This window comes from Delphinus delphis, chromosome 7 (assembly GCF_949987515.2).
Source record: "Delphinus delphis chromosome 7, mDelDel1.2, whole genome shotgun sequence".
NCBI lineage: Eukaryota > Metazoa > Chordata > Mammalia > Artiodactyla > Delphinidae > Delphinus > Delphinus delphis.
In genome coordinates this window covers 78,565,035-78,586,895 of record NC_082689.1, presented here as the reverse complement: position 1 = coordinate 78,586,895, position 21,861 = coordinate 78,565,035, and the positions used below count along the sequence as shown (strand labels likewise).

The 21,861-nt window shown below is 38.9% G+C and overlaps 1 protein-coding gene across 1 annotated transcript in view; it reads right to left on the bottom strand.

Annotated features, from left to right (window-relative positions):
- The window catches only part of NEB (nebulin), a 274,918-nt gene that overhangs the window by 169,961 nt on the left and 83,096 nt on the right, over nucleotides 1-21,861 (bottom strand). Inside the window, exons 25-33 of the mRNA XM_060016820.1 lie at nucleotides 18,499-18,696; nucleotides 16,379-16,486; nucleotides 13,986-14,084; nucleotides 13,115-13,219; nucleotides 12,920-13,027; nucleotides 11,123-11,434; nucleotides 10,811-11,017; nucleotides 1,581-1,685; nucleotides 720-827 (exon numbers count right to left, since the gene is read on the bottom strand). Of these exons, the coding sequence (XP_059872803.1) occupies nucleotides 720-827; nucleotides 1,581-1,685; nucleotides 10,811-11,017; nucleotides 11,123-11,434; nucleotides 12,920-13,027; nucleotides 13,115-13,219; nucleotides 13,986-14,084; nucleotides 16,379-16,486; nucleotides 18,499-18,696 (1,350 nt within the window). The remainder of the gene's footprint in view (nucleotides 1-719; nucleotides 828-1,580; nucleotides 1,686-10,810; nucleotides 11,018-11,122; nucleotides 11,435-12,919; nucleotides 13,028-13,114; nucleotides 13,220-13,985; nucleotides 14,085-16,378; nucleotides 16,487-18,498; nucleotides 18,697-21,861) is intronic.

Sequence of the window (21,861 nt, the reverse complement as noted above, 5' to 3'; positions counted from 1 at the left end):
CAATGATGAGAAGAAGTGTAAGTGTATACTTTTTCTATTACAGATGAAATAAATCAAAATTATATTCTAGAAAAGTGGGTTTTTTTCCGATTTGGTTTATAAAATCTGTACATTTTATTTAACATTTTTTCAATCTTCTTAATACAATTATAATGCAGGCAGTCATCTGAATTTAACATGTTAGTGGCAGGTAGGGTATTCTCCCTGAAAATAAATGTGGGCTGTCAGGGAAATGTGTCAGGGAAGGTAATTTGGGCTATGAATCAGGAGAGAAAGCCACTGTCAGATTTATGACAGCTCTACCAAGTGGGGTCAACTGAAAAGAATCACAAAACATTGAAAAAGTGACAGGTTTTCAGGGCTTCCCTGGTGGCACAGTGGTTGAGAGTCTGCCTGCCGATGCAGGGGACACGGGTTCATGCCCCAGTCCAGGAAGATCCCACATGCCACAGAGCAGCTGGGCCCGTGAGCCATGGCCGCTGAGCCTGCATGTCCGGAGCCTGTGCTCCGCAACGGAAGAGGCCACAACAGTGAGAGGCCCGCGTACCACAGGGAAAAAAAAAAAAAAGTGACAGGTTTTCAAAACAATATCTTGCGGAGAATTTAAATGTCATTAATTCAACATACTGTTTTCAATGTGGTATCATTTTAACAAGCACCCATTTGATTACTTTGTAAAAATGACAATCACCCAGATTTCACCTAAAATTTTTACTCACGTCACTGGCAATGTTTCTCGATGCTTTGGCTGCAGTGATGGGTATAGCGTCACCCAGCACATTGTTGCCCTTGGCTATTAAATCATGCCAGTCCCGTTTATAACAGACCTGCGATGGAAAAGGAAAAAGGATGTCAGCATGCTCTGGGGTAATCAGCGACACTGATTCCTCAACAGCTGGGATTGCTTTGTTCTTTTCCAGATAGAAGCTAGAAGAATCTCCTATAGCACACAGTTTTAAGAAGTCACATTAATGGTAGATCAACTATACTTCAATTTAAAAAACAGAAGTCACATGAGCAAAATGTCATACATGAAATTATATAGCATAAACTTATTAGACTCTGTACTAATCATTCACCCAAGTCTGGTTTGGGCACATATTGAAGAGGGAAATTGAGAAACTGGAGTGGATCCAGAGGAGAGTAATAAAGGTTCTGGAAACCACAGTATGTGAGAACCAACTGGAGAAAATGAAGCTCAATCTTATGAAAGGAAGGTCCAGGAAAGACCTGGTGGTTAGCTTTAGAAATTTTAGTGTTGTTGTTAAAAAAAAAAGGGGGGTGGGTGGGTTTCATTTATCCTCATTTTTCTGGAGGATAAAAACTTCCTCCATGTGCAGAACTAGGAAAACTAGAGAAATATGTGTTGAGCTTGACACAAAGAAGAATGCTATACTGTTTAGAGTTGTCCTACGCTTGAAAATGCCGACTCAAGAGGTACAGAACCATTATCATGGGATATGCTCTAATGGCGGCTATGGAGAAAACTGACCTAAATTGTCAAAGCCCTGTCATACTCTAAAATTCTATTATTTTATCATCAGGTCTGGATTTCACACCCCATCAAAACCCCTACTTACATCACTTATATTGTAAGCATTGCACTTGGCCTGGAGAAATTGAGGAACATCAGGACCCATCGTATATTTATGTTTCACATCTTCTCCTTTAGCTTTGTATAAGATCTGCAACACATAGTCACAAAAATAAAATGCGTTATGGCTGACTTCCAGGAAGATGGCGGAAGAGTAAGACGCGGAGATCACCTTCCTCCCCACAGATACACCAGAAATACATCTACACGTGGAACAACTCCTACAGAACACCTACTGAACGCTGGCAGAAGACCTCAGACCTCCCAAAAGGCAAGAAACCCCCCACGTACCTGGGTACGGAAAAAGAAAAAAGAATAAACAGAGACAAAAGGATAAGGATGGGACCTGCACCAGTGGGAGGGAGATGTGAAGGAGGAAAGGTTTCCACACACTAGGAAGCCCCTTCGTGGGCGGAGACTGCAGGTGGCAGAGGGGGAAAGCTTCGGAGCCTCGGGGGAGAGCACAGCAACAGGGGTGCGGGAGGCAAAGCGGAGAGATTCCCGCACAGAGGATCGGTGCCGACCGGCACTCAACAGCCCGAGAGGTTTGTCTGCTCCCCCGCCGGAGCGGGCGGGGCTGGGAGCTGAGGCTCAGGCTTCGGTCGGTCGGACGCAGGGAGAGGGCTGTGGTTGGCAGCGTGAACACAGCCTGAAGGGGTTAGTGCAACACGGCTAGCCGGGAGGGAGTCCAGGAAAAGTCTGGACCTGCCGAAGAGGCAAGAGACTTTTTCTTCCCTCTTATTTTCCTGGTGCGTGAGGAGAGGGGATTAAGAACGCTGCTTAAAGGAGATCCTGAGACGGGCGCAAGCCACGGCTAAAAGCGTGGACCCCAGAGACAGCCCGCCACTGCCAGGGTCCTGTGATCCAGGGACAACTCCCTCTGGAGAACGCACGGCGCGCCTCAGGCTGGTGCAATGTCATGCTGGCCTCTGCAGCCGCAGGCTTGCCCGGCACTCTGTGCCCCTCCCTACCCCCGGCCTGAGTAAGCCAGAGCCCCGGCATCAGCGGCTCCTTTAACCCCGTCTGTCTGAGCGAAGAACAGACACCCTCCAGCGACCTACACCCAGAGGCGGGGCCAGATCCAAAGCTGAACCCCTGGGAGCTGTGAGAACAAAGTAGAGAAAGGGAAATCTCTCCCAGCAGCGTCAGAAGAAGCGGATTAAAGCTCCACAATCAACTTGATGTACCCTGCATCTGTAGAATACATGAATAGACAACGAATCATCCCAAATTAACCGTGTGGATGAAAGGCTCTTGGTGCTGCAGCCAGGAGTTAGTGCTGTGCCTCTGAGGTGGGAGAGCCAACTTCAGGACACTGGTCCACAAGAGACCTCCCAGCTCCACATAATATCAAACGGCAAAAATCTCCGAGAGATCTCCATCTCAACACCAGCACCCAGCTTCACTCAACAACCAGCAAGCTACAGTGCTGGACATCCTATGCCAAACAACTAGAAAGACAGGAACACAACCCCATCCATTAGCAGAGAGGCTGCCCAAAATCATAATAAGTCCACAGACACCCCAAAACACACCACCAGACGTGGACCTGCCCACCAGAAAGACAAGATCCAGCCTCATCCACCAGAACACAGGCACTAGTCCCCTCCACCAGGAAGCCTACACAACCCACTGAACCAACCTTAGCCACTGGAGACAGACACCAAAAACAACGGGAACTACAAACCTGCAGCCTGCGAAAAGCAGACCCCAAACACAGTAAGATAAGCAAAAGGAGAAGACAGAGAAACACACAGCAGATGAAGGAGCAAGGCAAAAACCCACCAGACAAAACAAATGAAGAGGAAATAGGCAGCCTACCTGAAAAAGAATTCAGAATAATGATAGTAAAGATGATCCAAAATCTTGGGAGTAGAATGGAGAAAATACAAGAAACGCTTAACAAGGACCTAGAAGAACTAAAGAGCAAACAAACAGAGATGAACAACACAATAAATGAAATTTAAAATTCTCTAGAAGGGATCAATAGCAGAATAACTGAGGCAGAAGAACGGATAAGTGACCTGGAAGATAAAAGAGTGGAAATAACTACTGCAGAGCAGAATAAAGAAAAAAGAATGAAAAGAAATGAAGACAGCCTAAGAGACCTCTGGGACAACATTAAATGTACCAACATTAGAATTACAGGGGTTCCAAAAGAAGAAGAGAAAAAGAAAGGGACTGAGAAAATATTTGAAGAGATTATAGTTGAAAACTTCCCTAATATGGGAAAGGAAATAGTTAATCAAGTCCAGGAAGCACAGAGAGTCCCATACAGGATAAATCCAAGGAGAAATATGCCAAGACACATATTAATCAAACTGTCAAAAATTAAATACAAAGAAAACATATTAAAAGCAGCAAGGGAAAAACAACAAATAACACACAAGGGAATCCCCGTAAGGTTAACAGCTGATCTTTCAGCAGAAACTCTGCAAGCCAGAAGGGACTGGCAGGACATATTTAAAGTGATGAAGGAGAAAAACCTGCAGCCAAGATTACTCTACCCAGCAAGGATCTCATTCAGATTTGATGGAGAAATTAAAACCTTTACAGACAAGCAAAAGCTGAGAGAGTTCAGCACCACCAAACCAACTCTACAACAACTGCTAAAGGAACCTCTCTAGGCAAGAAACACAAGAGAAGGAAAAGACCTACAATTAACGAACCCAAAACAGTTAAGAAAATGGGAACAGGAACATACATATCGATAATTACCTTAAATGTAAATGGACTAAATGCTCCCACCAAAAGACACAGATTGGCTGAATGGATACAAAAACAAGACCCATATATTTGCTGTCTTCAAGTGACCCACTTCAGACCTAGAGACACATACAGATTGAAAGTAAGAGGATGGAAACAGATATTCCATGCTAATGGAAACCAAAAGAAAGCTGGAGTAGCAATTCTCGTATCAGACAAAATAGACTTTAAAATAAAGACTATTAGAAGAGACAAAGGACACTACATAATGATCAAGGGATCGATCCAAGAAGAAGATAAAACAATTGTAAATATTTATGCACCCAACATAGGAGCACCTCAATACATAAGGCAAATACTAACAGCCATAGAAGGGGAAATCGACAGTAACACAGTCATAGTAGGGGACTTTAACACCCCACTTTCACCAATGGACAGATCATCCAAAATGAAAATAAATAAGGAAAAACAAGCTTTAAATGATACATTAAACAAGATGGACTTAATTGATATTTATAGGGCATTCCATCCAAAAACAACATAATACACATTTTTCTCTAGTGCTCATGGAACATTCTCCAGGATAGATCATATCTTGGGTCACAAATCAAGCCTTGGTAAATTTAAGAAAATTGAAATTGTATCAAGTATCTCTTCCAACCACAACGCTATAAGACTAGATATCAGTTACAGGAAAAGATCTGTAAAAAAAATACAAACACATGGCTAAACAATACACTACTTAATAACGAAGTGATCACTGAAGAAATCAAAGAGGAAATAAAAAACATTCCTAGAAACAAATGACAATGGAGACACAATGACCCAAAATCTATGGGATGCAGCAAAAGCACTTCTAAGAGGGAAGTTTATAGCAATACAATCCTATTTTCCAACAGGAAACATCTCGAATAAACAACCTAACCTTGCACCTAAAGCAATTAGAGAAAGAAGAACAAAAAACCCCCAAAGTTAGCAGAAGAAAGAAATCATAAAAATCAGATCAGAAATAAATGAAAAAGAAATGAAGGAACCAATAACAAAGATCAATAAAACTAAAAGTTGGTTCTTTGAGAAGATAAACAAAATTGATAAACTATTAGCCAAATTCATCAAGAAAAAAAGGGAGAAGACTCAAATCAATAGAATTAGAAATGAAAAAGAAGAAGTAACAACTGACACTGCAGAAATACAAAAGATCATGAGAGATTACTACAAGCAACTCTATGCCAATAAAATGGACAACCTGGAAGAAATGGACAAATTCTTAGAAAGGCACAACCTGCCGAGACTGAATCAGGAAGAAGTAGAAAATATGAACAGACAAATCACAAGCACTGAAATTGAAACTGTGATTAAAAATCTTCCAACAAACAAAAGCCCAGTATCAGATGGCTTCACAGGCGAATTCTATCAAACATTTAGAGAAGAGCTAACACCCATCCTTCTCAAATTCTTCCAAAATACAGCAGAGGGAGGAACACTCCCAAAGTCATTCTACAAGGCCACCATCACCCTGATACCAAAACCAGACAAGGATGTCACAAAGACAGAAAACTACAGGCCAATATCACTGATGAACATAGATGCAAAAATCCTCAACAAAATACTAGCAAACAGAATCCAACAGCACATTAAACGGATCATACACCATGATCAAGTGGGGTTTGTTCCAGGAATGCAAGGATTCTTCAATATACGCAAATCAATCAACGTGATACACCATATTAACAAATTGAAGGAGAAAAACCATATGATCATCTCAATAGATGCAGAGAAAGCTTTCGACAAAATTCAACACCCATTTATGATAAAAACCCTGCAGAAAGTAGGCATAGAGGGAACTTTCCTCAACATAATAAAGGCCATATATGACAAACCCACAGCCAACATTGTCCTCAATGGTGAAAAACTGAAACCATTTCCACTAAGATCAGGAACAAGACAAGGTTGCCCACTGTCACCACTCTTATTCAACATAGTTTTGGAAGTTTTAGCCACAGCAAGCAGAGAAGAAAAGGAAATAAAAGGAATCCAAATCGGAAAAGAAGAAGTAAAGCTGTCACTATTTGCAGATGACATGATACTATACATAGAGAATCCTAAAGATGCTACCAGAAAACTACTAGAGCTAATCAATGAATTTGGTAAAGTAGCAGGATACAAAATTAATGCACAGAAATCTCTGGTATTCCTATACACTAATGATGAAAAATCTGAAAGTGAAATCAAGAAAACACTCCCAAAAAAAAAAAAAAAAAGAAAAGAAAACACTCCCATCTACCATTGCAACAAAAAGAATGAAATATCTAGGAATAAACCTACCTAAGGAGACAAAAGACCTGTATGCAGAAAATTATAAGACACAGATGAAAGAAATTAAAGATGATACAAATAGATGGAGAGATATACCATGTTCTTGGATTGGAAGAATCAACGTTGTGAAAATGATTCTACTACCCAAAGCAATCTACAGATTCAATGCAATCCCTATCAAACTACCACTGGCATTTTTCACAGAACTAGAACAAAAAATTTCACAATTGTATGGAAACACAAAAGACCCCGAATAGCAAAAGCAATCTTGAGAACAAAAAAATGGAGCTGGAGGAATCAGGCTCCCTGACTTCAGACTATACTACAAAGCTACAATAATCAAGACAGTATGGTACTGGCACAAAAACAGAAAGATAGATCAATGGAACCGGATAGAAAGCCCAGAGATAAACCCACGCACATATGGTCACCTTATCTTTGATAAAGGAGGCAGGAATGTACAGTGGAGAAAGGACAGCCTCTTCAATAAGTGGTGCTGGGAAAACTGGACAGGTACATGTAAAAGTATGAAATTAGATCACTCCCTAACACCATACACAAAAATAAGCTCAAAATGGATTAAAGACCTAAATGTAAGGCCAGAAACTATCAAACTCTTAGAGGAAAACATAGGCAGGACACTCTATGACATAAATCACAGCAAGATCCTTTTTGACCCACCTCCTAGAGAAATGGAAATAAAAACAAAAATAAACAAATGGGACCTAATGAAACTTCAAAGCTTTTGCACAGCAAAGGAAACCATAAACAAGACCAAAAGACAACCCTCAGGATGGGAGGAAATATTTGCAAATGAAGTAACTGAGAAAGGATTAATCTCCAAAATTTATAAGCAGCTCATGCAGCTTAATAACAAAAAAACAAACAACCCAATCCAAAAATGGGCAGAAGACCTAAATAGACATTTCTCCGAAGAAGATATACAGACTGCCAACAAACACATGAAAGAATGCTCAACATCACTAATCATTAGAGAAATGCAAATCAAAACTACAATGAGATATCATCTCACACCAGTCAGAATGGCCATCATCAAAAAATCTAGAAACAATAAATGCTGGAGAGGGTGTGGAGAAAAGGGAACCCTCTTGCACTGTTGGTGGGAATGTAAATTGATACAGCCACTGTGAAGAACAGTATGGAGGTTCCTTAAAAAACTACAAATGGAACTACCATATGACCCAGCAATCCCACTACTGGGCATATACCCTGAGAAAACCATAATTCAAAAAGAGTCATGTACCAAAATGTTCATTGCAGCTCTATTTATAATAGCCCGGAGATGGAAACAACCTAAGTGTCCATCATCGGATGAATGGATAAAGAAGATGTGGCACATATATACAATGGAATATTACTCAGCCATAAAAAGAAACGAAACTGAGCTATTTGTAATGAGGTGGATAGACCTAGAGTCTGTCATACAGAGTGAAGTAAGTCAGAAAGAGAAAGACAAATACCGTATGCTAACACATATATATGGAATTTAAGAAAAAAAAATGTCATGAAGAACCTAGGGGTAAGACAGGAATAAAGACACAGACCTACTAGAGAATGGACTTGAGGATATGGGGAGGGGGAAGGGTGAGCTGTGACAAAGCGAGAGAGAGACATGGACATATATACACTACCAAACGTAAGGTAGATAGCTAGTGGGAAGCAGCCGCATAGCACAGGGAGATCAGCTCGGTGCTTTGTGACCGCCTGGAGGGGTGGGATAGGGAAGGTGGGAGGGAGGGAGACGCAAGTGGGAAGAGATATGGGAACATATGTATATATATAACTGATTCATTTTGTTGTAAAGCAGGAACTAACACACCATTGTAAAGCAATTATACTCCAATAAAGATGTTAAAAGAAAAATGCATTATGGATGGTACAAAAAGGAAAATACATTAATTACACGCTTAAAGAAGTTATTCCTAGCATAATCCCCCACAATTTCTATTACTTAAAATTATCAAAGCCGGGCTTCCCTGATGGTGCAGTGGTTGAGAGTCCGCCTGCCGATGCAGGGGACGCGGGTTCGTGCCCCGATCCGAGAAGATCCCACATGCCGCAGAGTGAGCCATGGCCGCTGAGCCTGCGCGTCCGGAGCCTGTGCTCCGCAACGGGAGAGGCCACAACAGTGAGAGGCCCGCGTACCGCAAAAAAAAAAAAAAAAAAAAAAAATTATCAAAGCCATCTTCCTATTTTAAGAATCTCATTAAGGAAGACCCAAAAACTCTGTATTAAAACAGAGAGAAAAAAAATCCTAAGAAAATAGCAATCTTTGCTTGCCAGAGATGAATAAAAAATGAGTTCAAATGTGAAACCCTAAAATGGATAACAGAATTCACTAAAGCCAGAAAAGGTCATTTTTGCTAGTGGAGTTAATAGTTCTTACAGTCTTGGTTTTTATTTTTATTTTTTGGTTTTTTTACTCTTAGAGAGAAAGAGGTAGTTAGAATGAGTCTTTCAATTCCCCTAAAAACTTTCCAATTATAATTGTATCAGTAAAAGCACATAATAATTTCCTCATAATATAAAGGTGCTTATATGTAAATGCAGCCTATGCAAGAGGTTTACCACTTCACATTTACCCTATTTTGCCATTTTAAAGATGTCTAAAAGACACCAAAGTGCATGGGGTAGAAATCATACTGTATCCTCCTCTTGGTAATGAAAAAGAAAGAAATTGCTCAGTTTCTAAAACTAAAACACAATCGGAATCCCAAGCAGATTTTTAATCTCTTGATTGTCATTTATCATATACACCTCCATTTCCCAGGCATGTCTGTGTGGTACACCGTATGTAAACGGGTGTGCATGTATCACAAGTAAACTCTGAAATGGCTGATAGCTAAATGAATCTCCAAATACTCAATAATTTCTTTTAGGAATCCAAGAGCTATCTTCACTTCCTCACTGCCTTTAGAAACCACGTCTAAGCATTCAGAGAATCTCGTTAATTTTACCTTCTAAACATCTCCTTTCCCACTGCTATTGCCTGAGTTAGGTCCAAATAAGGTTTCTGTTGAATTTCTGTAGAAGCTTCCTAATTCATCTCCTTGCCTTCAATCTCTCCCCTTTCCAATATATTCTCTGCATTTTTTGCCAATTTTCTTTTAAAACACAGACCTGATAATGCAACTCCATGGATTAAAAATCTTCAGTACTTCCTGTTACCTACCCCATAATGTCCAGAGTATAAATTAACATTCAAGACCCTCAATAATCAGGTCTTGAAGGATTACAATCCTAAATCCTTCATCCTTCACTGTCCTTCCATTCATTACTTCTTGACTGTCATTATGTTTTTCCTTTTGCCAGTAATGCAGCCTTCCCTTATGTGCCAGGGAAGCTCTGGCAGGCAGTTACCCTCTCCTCTTATACTTACTTAGCACATGCCTCTCCTGTAGCATTCATCTCTCCATATGATGATGCTGTTTCTATCCATGCCTTTGTCTTACACTCTTGTCCTGTATCCCATTCATCCTCGTCTGTTTCATCTTTATACCATCAGCACATAATATAGTGCCTGGCACATGGAAGGTGTTCAAAAACATTCATTCAATGAATTAATGAATGAATGTTTTTGATGTCCCTTTAGCTCTTTCATATACCAAATTTTCCTTGAGAGCTGTCTTTAGCCAGAGCGTATACATTCCTCATGGACAGGCAGGCAAACAATACACTAATCTCCTCCAAGACATAAGTAAAGTATCTATAATAATTGTGTATGATGAATTCTGAGGAGAGAAATCATCTACTCATGTGTATTATTTCCCTGTACTAATATTTTATATACGAAAAGCAAATATGAACAACTTAATATAGAATTGAATATGATGCATTTGCCACAATAACGTGTATGGGATTTAAGCTTAAGTTTTGTTTGTGTGTGTGTCGTTCTAGGGTAGAACTTTTTGCACTTTCTGAAATACTTTATCCAATAACACAGTATTTATAGGCAGTTAAAAAGGAAGACATTTTTAAAAGGAAGGTAAAAAGCAAGATATATATAAAAAAAAGAAAATGTTAGTGCCCAAACTAAAAATAATTATTATTTTTAAATGAAATAAAATAATAATTTTAAAAGGAAAAGATATTAGGCTCAGAGAATAAAAATGATGAGCTCATCTTTTGAAGCCTCCCTCCATCCTTTTGCACACTCTGTTTTGTTGTACTCACATCACTGACTTGCTTCGTGTTCTGTTTTGCCTGGACCATAACTGGGGAGTCCACGATGCTGGTAAATTTGAGGGTGTCTGGATGTTGCCTGTACTTCTTTTCATTCAGGGCATTACCTGCCTTTTTAACATTTTCTACCTCCAGACTGCCAATAGGTATCCAGCCTATGCCTTTCATCCAGGTGTTGTAGTCTTCCTTATAGACGTTCTACACCAAAGAGAGAAGAGAGAAGTGAGTGCCCCAGGCAGTGGGTTCTCTCACGCAGGCTCCCTCCTTAGAGGGGGACTGTCTTGTGGAGTAAATGTCACTTACATTGCTCTGTATGTGCATCATGTTTTTCGACAATTCTACGTCCATGGCATCAGGCAGGTAGGTGTAGTGATGAAGCAAATGCTTATAGTTGACATTGCTGGCAACATCCTGAGCTTTCTTAGCTGCCACAACGTTGAACATATCATGGGGTGTGTTGTATTTGGTCTTTGTTTTCTCATAGTCTTTTTTATACTCCCGGTCCGATTGTATCTTGGCCACCTTCATATAATGAACCAGTTTAGGATCATCTTGGAGACTCTGGAAGCCAACCATTTTCCCTTTGGCTTTTTCATAATCTTTTTTGTAGTGAACCTGTTGGAAACAAAGGTTGGCATATTTTTTAATGTAGTTATGAAGGTTTTACTGAACAATGAGACCATGATTTGAGCAATTGAGCTTCCCAGAAATTATTTCAATAACCAAACAATTTGATATTTGCTTGTATATATATGAAATGTAGCCTGTTAAAATTAAAATGTTATTTAGAGCCCATTTGGTTGTCTGTGGTTGCTTCTGCCACCCAAGGGAGGTTGGGGTGCGGACGCTACTATAATTTATATCAGTGACAAAGTAAAATAAGTTCTGTTCCACTTAGTGATAGAGACAAATGAAAAGATAAATATTTCACAAACTCTACCAATTATTCTGTGCTTCTAAAGCCAAATAGCTGGCTATTTTAATAATAGAATTATATTAGTAGTAGTAATAGTACAATTTTAATGCATCTTTGGATATTCAAAGGGAGACCCAGAACCAGTAGTGTGTAACACTAATTGGTTCCAAATAATAAAGTGGGGAGAATTAAGTGTCCTTGAGGAGACTTGGGAAGAACCCCAGGAAACGGAGTAGCAGAGATGTGAGGGAAGGTTTATGTGTATGCTGGGGTGGGGTGGCTGGAGGAGATCACCCACAGAGAAAGGGGATCAGTGAGAAATTCTGGAGCAGGGCTTTTAGGACATGGACATTCATTATTCGGTCTTAATGTATTTACATTGCTGCAGTGACAACTCCATTTCAAACAGTCATTAAAGTTGTACTTGGGATTTGGAGGGAAACCAAAAAGAAGGGGCTGAGTTCCATCTCTGGATCATGCAGAGCAGAAAGAGAATAAATCTAGGGGAGGAGAGCCCAGGTGAGCCAGAGCAAAACCATCATGTGCAAACCAGGAGCCAGAGGTGATCAGAAAAGCAAAAACCTGAGAATGCAGCCATCATGGGGAGGGAATCCCACTTCCTGCAGGACAGCAGGAGGGGGCTTGAGTCCATTTTATTTAAATCTCAAAGAGCAAAGTGACTTCAGCTGACATCTGAGTTGAAGTAAGGTAGGAAAAGAAACAAAAGTCTTCACTTTAATGCAACCTAATGACTGACTCTTAGGGGCTCTGACACTTGAAGCCCATTCATCAGTCTGTAGAAGCAATGAAGTGAAAAGAGAGGTAAGGCAAAGAGGGAATTCATAGAAATTAAGCAAGTTTTGAGGTAAAGGTTTACCATCAGGAGGTTATTATGATGTAAATAGCAGGTAACTTCTTTATTTCTATAAGAGAAATAACGTGAATTTGTGCAGAAATATAGATGAGAATTTTAAATTAGGGGGCTTGATTAGAACAGATTGGTTAAGGTTATACAAATCCTTACCCCCAACAAAATTCAGATCTGTTTAGGAAACTTTCTTCTCTAAATAGTTTCAGCCTGGCTTGCTTCCAGTCAGGGACAGCAGACGTGGAGACTTGGATAAGAAGCCCACCTGCCCCCATTTTCTGGTTACACACAGGTGACCACCACCAGCTGGACTTACGTCACTCGCCGCCTGCCTGGCAACTTTGGCAGCTTTGATGGGGATCGCATCGTTTCTCAGGTCGTATCCCTTCTTGCTCAGGTCTTTCAAGTCTGCTTTGTACATATTCTGAAAGAAAAATGTCATTTGAAGATAACTCAGACCACGTGTAGAAAAGGCTTAACCCTCAGTGAGCGGCTGAGCCCACATGCACACCTCACTGATATTGTAGGCGTTGACTTTAGCCTGAATGAACTGGGGCACGTCCGCCGGCAGACTGTACTTGTGAATAATTTCCTCCCCTTTGACTTTGTAGGCAATCTGGAAGAGAAAAAAATGCATGAACAAATAAAGTAGGGGAAAGTGTTTAACGGCACAGGAGAATAATTTTGGAGCAGATCACATGGCACAGAGGAGTTTTTTTAATGAAAGACACTCTCTGTGCCTTCCCCACATTCCCCGGAAAATATTTGTAGGCATTTAAGATCTCCTATGCAATTGCACAGGGTCTGATCTTAGTGCCTGTTAGCCTTGGCAAAAGTCCCTTGGTATGTGCTAAGAACCTCCAGACTAAGGTAGGGGGACCTACCTAAGAGCCCAGGAAAGTGACCCAAAGACAAAGTTAACCTGTAGACACTTTCCTGAGCATAGGAAAAGTTAATAGGGTGGGATTTACCAACTATCTATATTATATTTTGTGGGCAGTGGGTGCTAAAGGGACTTAGGGGTAGTTTTTACTAAGCATGATTTTTGTCTTACCTCTGACTTTAAATATAACCCTTTCATATGGTGTAGTGTCTATAATCACCTTCCTGATCTTTCCTAGAAATAGGCTTGTGTTTCTGGTTATCAAGAGAAGCCCCTCTTACCTTTTCCTTCGAGAGCAATGTCCAATCACTGAAATATGTATAATCCTCTAAAGATATGAATTAGGTGTGCTTTTTTAATGAAAACCTGGGGAATTATACAGTTGCTTATATAACTGAGTCTCTTTAGATTGCCTAATAAGTACAGGTGATCATTACATTTAGAATACAAATGTATTTGTATTAGTTAACATTTAAATACAGAGAGAATTAACACTTACATCACTCCTCTGGGCCTGGTTAATCTTAGACTGTACTATAATTGGAGCATCTTCAATCGAAGTAAACTTGAGAGTATCTGGATGCTGGCGATATTTTTTCTGTTTGACAAATTAAAAAGAGAAAGATAATAATACTTTCACCAAAGGCTAATAAATCAAAATACTTTAAATTTATTTTGGAGGGACAAGAAATTTTCCTGATTTTAAAATGTAAAAATATTTGATTCTGTGCTGGCTTGGGGGAAAAAATGAATACAATACAAAAACCAACATTTAAAGAAATTGTTTTCATTTTGGATTGTTTGGGGAAGTACAGACCAATACAACTTTCAGGAATGACTTTATTCTCTTAATTTCTTGCTTATGATGTGAAAGAAGGCACTCTGAAAGCTCAGCAGAATCTCAAAACATCACAAAGTTTTCTAAAGGATTAACAGAAAAGCATGCAAGGAGTATGGAGTATCTTTGGAGTATCTTTGCATGACACTAAACAAGCTCCCAGGAATGTCATTTTCCTTGTCACTCCATCAGCAATTGAAGTTTTCCAGTTGAGGGAGGAGGAATGGAGGAACTAGGGCAATAGCTATGGATTACTAATAAGAAAAGGAGGACTTTTGCTTTGCAAGCCTTAATGTGGTTAGTACATAAGTTATCACTAAAGTGCTGAGGAGACACAGGAGAGGGGCCATGGGGAAGATGTCTCAATTGGGAGCTGGCAACATCTAGTTACCCTTATTCCTATATTCTTCTCCTAGTTCTCTTCATTTTTTCATACTATACATCCCACTTTTGTGTATATAGTAGCATCCCTCTTTCAACTTCAGACTTCTGAGAACCACTAACCCAGAATTTTTTCTGAAAGATCTCTTGAGTAGATAAAGTGGTTTTCACCAAAAACAAACAGACGTACAAAACAATAAGAACAACAAAAACTTGGGTGTGGAAGACAACCCTCACTTAGCACCTCTGACCCTTCTTTATGCGGTCTAACTTCCTGGATGACGGATTCACCTGACAGCAGGGGGAATGTTCAACTGCTGTCAGAGAAGGGACTACTTTAAGAGCCCCAAGATCATCTTTGTTTCTTCTTAGACTGAATAACAACATATATACTACTTCAAAGTCATCAAGGATATAGCATAAGGTATAATAATACTTCAAAGAAAATTTCTATAATAGTCATTATATGCATAATTCATAATTGCCAAATATTGGAAAAAATCCACATGCCCACTAACTGGACAATCAAAGTGTGATATAGTCGTGCAAAGGAATACTACTCTCACTAATAAAAAGGAAAATATTACAGACACATGTAGAGATATGGACGAACCTCAAAAACATTATGCTAAGTGAAAGAATCCTGATACAAAAGAAATTTCTAGAAAAGGCAAAATTATAGAGGCAGAAAGCAGATCGGTGGTTGTCTGGGGTTGAAAATGGGAGTGGGAACTTTTTCGGGTGCTAGCAGCATCTTAAAATTCAATTGTGGGGCTTCCCTGGTGGCGCAGTGGTTGAGAGTCTGCCTGCCGATGCAGGGGACATGGGTTCGTGCCCCGGTCTGGGAAGATCCCACATGCCGCAGAGCGGCTGGGCCCGTGAGCCATGGCTGCTGAGCCTGCGCGTCTGGAGCCTGTGCTCCACAACAGGAGAGGCCACAACAGTGAGAGGCCTGCATACCGGAGGAAAAAAAAAAAAAAATTCAATTGTGGGTCTGATATCAGAGCCCCTGAATCTACGCCAGCAGCCAACCCCCTCCTGACTATTTTGAAGACAAAGTATTTGAGTAGCCTCCATAACTTCAAGTATTCTCTTTTTCTTGCTGCTAAAACCATTCCTAACTAGTAGGGGGATCTCATGAAACCCAAGGCCAAAGTTGAAGCAACCTTGACCTAACCTCTTGATACCAACTGCATCCAACGACCTAACAGAGCTTGCAGTCCAACCTCCCTAGACCATGCTGATTTCACTCCTATATTGTGTATTTCATAATATACTACTGATTTTCTATCTTGCTTCTGAAAAATAAAGATGCATTTACCAGTTAAAAAAAATTCAATTGTGGGGATGGCTATGCAACTATATGGATTTATTAAAACTTGTCAAGGGGTACACTTAAAATATGTGAATTTTTGTGGTATGCAAACTGTACCTCGATAAAGCTGTTAAAAATATTTCTGTCATGATTGGTTAACGTAAACGACTTTGGTAATGTGAAGAGGTATGATTATCTACCGAGATAATTCATGCACGTGATAAGTTGGGGTTTTTTTCCTCAGCAGCAATACTAGAAAATGAAGTGGTAAAGGAGGCATTTCCCATGGTTTGGGAAGTTTTACCATGTCACATTCACAAATCTATCTCTGTGACACACAGAGATATGATGGCTTTACCTCATTCAGAATGTCTGAAGCTCGCTTTGCCTTTTCTATTTCTAAGGACCCAAAAGGTACCCAGCCGCAACCTTTCATCCAGCTATTGTAGTCAGCTTTGTATTGGACCTAAAACACCAAGAGAAAGATTACATTTCTTTTCTCAGCATCATCCTTCTTCGTAAAATCATTAACATTTTCCCCAAAATAATGCTTTTAAGTTTTCTGACCAGTTTCCTTATTCCATACGTTGAGGTTATTTTAAACATTTCCTTGGGGAGAGATTTTAACAGCCCTTAGGTCTGCACTGTTCTTTCTAGTTGGCATATGTTCTACTTCACCCTTATTTCCAAAGTATGTAGAATTATAATTCCAATCTGCTAAATTCAAAGCTGTATTTCAAAGAATAAATGAAATTGTTATATTTAGATCATCAAACGTGAGATGTTTGCTCACTAGAACATATTATGTATTATGTTTCTATGGTCAGATTATAACTGAAGACCATATTGAAGGTGGATAATTTTACTCATTTTCTGATAAGACTTGATAGTAGTTATTTGTATTAAGTGTTTACACATATTGCCCTTCATGTGTAATTGCAAGCTTAGGAGTGTTTCTACATTGGCTAACAACACACTTTAATATAGTTGTATTCAATAATTTGCTTATGGAGAGCAGTTATCATTTGGAATTGGACCTATCTGGGAGACAGTTACTTGATGCTATTAAAATAATGACCTACTCCTGTTGTCTGGCTATAGGTGATACCTAAAACATGTACTCTAGATATAAAATTCAGATGATTGTTCTTTAGTGTGGGCCTTCTAACTGGAATGAAAAATCAAGAAACCATTGGTTCCTGCCTTTGAAAAACCTATGATCTATTTGGGAGGAAGAAACATAACAAAATGAAACAAATAAGATAATAATGCATAAAATAGAATTTTTAGTGATAAGAATGTAAAATTGTGCAGCTGCCATGGGAAAAAGTACAGCGATTCCTCAAAAAATTAAAAATAGAACTACCAAATCATCCAGAAATTCTACTTCTGGGTATATACTCGAAAGAATTGAAAACAGGATCTTGAAGATATTCATACATCCATGTTCATTGTGGCATTCGTCACAATAGCCAGAAGGTGGAAGCAGCCCAAATGTTCACTGACAGATGAATGGATAACCCAAATGTATACACATAGAATGGAATAGAATTCAGCCTCAAAAAGGAAGAAAACTCTGACACATACTATAACATGGATGAATCTTGAGGACATTATGCTAAGTGAAATAAACCAGGCACAAAAGGACAAGCATTGCATAATTCCATTGATACGAGGTCTTTAGAGTAGTCCAACTCACAGAGACAGAAAGTAGAAGGGTGGTTGACAGGGACTGAGGGGAAGAGGAAATGGGGAGTTGTTTAATGTGCAGGGAGTTGCATTTTTGCAAGACGAAAAAGTTCTGGAGATTGGTTGCACAACCATGGGAATGTAACTGCTGCTGAACTGTACAATCAAAACTGGTAAAGATGGCAAGTATTATGTTATGTCTATTTTACCATTAAAAAAATAGAATTGTTAGGATAAAGTATTCAATTGTATAGCTCAGACAAATTAATTTGCCTAAAGAAGTTTTGATCTGCAGAAAAAAACCCCAGCTATTATAAAAAGTAATGCTATAAATAATATATTCTATTTTCAGACAAGAGAGCAATCTATACAAAAAATTATTGATAATGATGAATGTGATAATTATGATAATGGTGATGATGATAATAGTGAATGTTTACTGAGAATTCACCAGGGCCCAGCACCATGCTAAGAGTATTTTGAATGCATTTAAATAATGAAAACAATTCTTTTGTATTATTCCAATTTTGCAGGAGGACTCTAAACTCAGCAAGGTTGATCACTTTCCCAAAAGGAAACTGTGATGGGGTGCTTTTGCCAGACCCAGGCCTCTCTAACTCTGAGGGGTGTGCTCTCATAGAATCCCAAGGATCATTTTCCCATTACATACTTGCTACATACAGAAGACAATGCAGATACTTCTGAGAATCGCCAAAAAATCACTCAACTTAAAAATCCTTTTCAGTTTCTACCTTGAAAAGAGGGAATAGAGAAAATCTGGTTACTCACATCACTCTGCAGTGCATAAGCCTTCTTGGCAAGGTCCATGTTAATGCTGTCCGGCGGGCAGCTGTAATTGTGTAAGAGGTGCTTATAGTCGACATCACTGGCAATTGCCTGAGATTTCTTAGCTTGAGTCACTTGGAGCATATCAAGAGGTGCCGTGTAGATAGTTTTTGACTTTTCATAGTTTTTACGATATTCATGCTGTGAATAGGAAATTACCATTTATTAGCACAAATCTTCAATGGATTTCCAGAAAAGCACAGAGATCTCTCATAAACAACAAATACAAGATAGAGATTTTTTCCTTCTAGTTAGTTATTTTTTCCTAAAATTTTATCATATGTTTCACATCACTGAAACCGCCCCTCCCAAAATCATGGGCAGATGCATGGACAGATCTTCTCAAATCTTTGTTTAGATCAAAGAGGAACTGTCAGACAGTAGGAATGGGCCACAGCTTCTGATTCAGCCAGCTATTATTTTATTTTAAAACAGGGTTTTTCAAGGACCACTAGCAAGCATGATTTCTTCTAAGGTAATCTAACCTTGGAAGAGTCTTCCATTAAAGAAGTATTTTTTAAATTGTCAAAAATCATTTGACAATCATTTCATACTTCTGATTTTATAAAATGACTACTTCATAAACAGAGCTGTACACTTGACTTCTTGACTTTTCTAAAGTCATCTTTAAGTGAATAGTTACTGATTTTTCAACCTGACTATTCTACTTTGGACAACAGATAAGCCCCACTGAGAACCCCAGAGGTTTTTCCATACTAAGTTTAATTTTGGTAACAATTTAAAAGAAGTTTCAGATTTCAGCAGTTTTAAGACCTCAAAGGAGAAAAATTTATGAAATTGACCCACTGAAGTAACGTTGGCCCTTATGTACAGTGTTCTCATAAACCAAATGTCCTGACTGGCCTCAGAAGGCACTTTCATCGGTTGGTTTTCTGGAATGGTTAGACAGGGTGTTAATTAGGTCAAAGTCCCAGCTTCATCATGTCTGCTCACCAATTACCTTAAAAGAGAGAAAAATTCTGACCCAGAATTTTTCCTTTAGGAAGATTCTAAACCTATTATATCTCGCTATAATCACATAAGCTCTAAAGACAGTGATCCAAGCTAGCAAGTATAGATGTGCATTATCTCCTGCAGAAATTCCTTTTACAAATAATCCAATATTTTAACTTTCTTAGGGAATATAGTCTTCCTTCTAAAACATTGTGGGTAGTCAGTTTCACAGAATAAATTCCTCTCTTAATTGTAAAATCTAGGCCCTGGTTTATGAAAATAAAATATGGAAACTTTATGATGGCATGCAAGAACACTGAAAAAAATAAAGACAGTTTGTCTTTATTAGAAATAAACGGATAAAACAATGTTGCAATAGCAGTTGGTGTGTGGAAGTGTTTTTGACTAAATTGTTTTGACCCTTTTGTTCAAGTTCAGATAAGCTCACACATGCTGCACATATAAAAGGTTGTCAAAGCTCCAAATGGCTTCATTTTTATTTTTATCTATTTATTTATTTGGTCCCACCATGTGGGATCCCAGATCCCCAGCCAGAGATGGAACCTGTGCCCCCCTGCAGTGGAAGCGCAGAGTCTTAACCACTGGACCACCAGGGAATTCCCTACTGATTTATTTTTTTATTGAAGTATAGTTGATTTACAATATTAGTTTCAGGTAGACAGCATAGTAATTCAGTGTTTTTACAGATTATGCTCCATTAAAAGTTATTACAAGATAATGGCTATAATTCCCTGTGCTGTACAATATAACCTAATTGCTTATCTATTTTATGCATAACAGTTTGTGTCTCTTAATCCCATACCCCTATCTTGCCTCTCTCTCCTTCCCCCTCCTTACTGGTAACTATCAATTCAAGTTTGTTTCTATATCTGTGTCTGTCTCTGTTTTGTTATATACGTTCATTTGTTTTATTTTTTAGATTCCACATATCATACAGTACTTGTCTCTCTCCGTCTGACTTATTTTACAAGCATAATATTCTCTAGGTACATCCACACTGCTGCAAATGGCAGAATTTCACTCCTTTATGGCTGAGTGATACTCGACTGTATATATATACCACATATTCTTTATCCATTTATCTGTTGATGGATGCTTAGGTTGCTTCCATATCTGGGCTATTGTAAATAATGCTGCTATGAATACTGGGGTACATGTATCTTTTTGAACTAGTGTTTTTGTCTTTTCTGGATATATGCCCAGGAGTGGAACTACTGGATCATATGGTAGCTCTATTTTTAGTTTTTTAAGGAACCTCCATACTGTTTTCCATAGTGGCTGCACCAATTTACACACCCACCAACAGTGTAGGAGGGTTCCCTTTTCTCTACATCCTTGCCAACATTTGCTATTGGTAGACTTTTGGATGATAGCCATTCTGACAGGTATGAGGTGATATCTCATTGTTGTTTTGATTTGTATTTCTCTAATAATTAGCAATGCTGAGCATCTTTTCATGAGACTGTCAGCCACCTGTATGCCTTCTTTGGAAAAATGTCTATTCAAGTCTTCTGCCCATTTTCTTTCTTTTTTTTTTTTTTTTTTTTGATTGTTTGCTTTCTTGATACTGAGCTGCACGAGCCATTTATATAGTCTGGATGTTAACCCCTTCTTGGCCATATCATTTGCAAATATGTTCTATTTCATTCTTTTACATGTAGCTGTCCAGTTTTCCCAGCACCACTTATTGAAGACACTGTCTTTTCTCCATTGTATATTCTTGCCTCCTTTGTCATAGTTTAATTGACCATAGGTGCGTGAGTTTATTTCTGGGCTATCTATTCTGTTCCACCGATCTCTGTGTCTGATTTTGTACAGGACCATGCTGTATTGATTTCTGTAGCTTTGTAATACAGTCTGAAGTTTGGAAGCATAATACCTCCAGCTTTGTTCTTTCTTCTCAAGATTGGTTTGGCTATTCAGGATCTACTGTGGTTCCATATAAGTTTTAGAATTATTTGTTCTGGTTCTGTGAAAAAAGTTATGGGTATTTTGATATGGATTGCATAACCTCTGTAGATTTCTTTGGGTTGTATGGGCATTTTAACAACATTAATTCTTCTAATCCATGAGAATGGGATATCTTTCCATTGTTTTGTATCACCTTCAATTTTCTTCATCAATGCCTTATAGTTTGCAGAGTACTGGTATTTTACCTCCTTTGTTAAATTTATTCCTATTTTACACTCCCATTTACCACTGCAACAAAAAGAATAAAATACCTAGGAATAAACCGACCTAGGGAGACAAAAGGTCTGTATGCAGAAAACTATAAGACACTGATGAAAGAAATTAAAGATGATACCAACAGATGGAGAGATATACCATGTT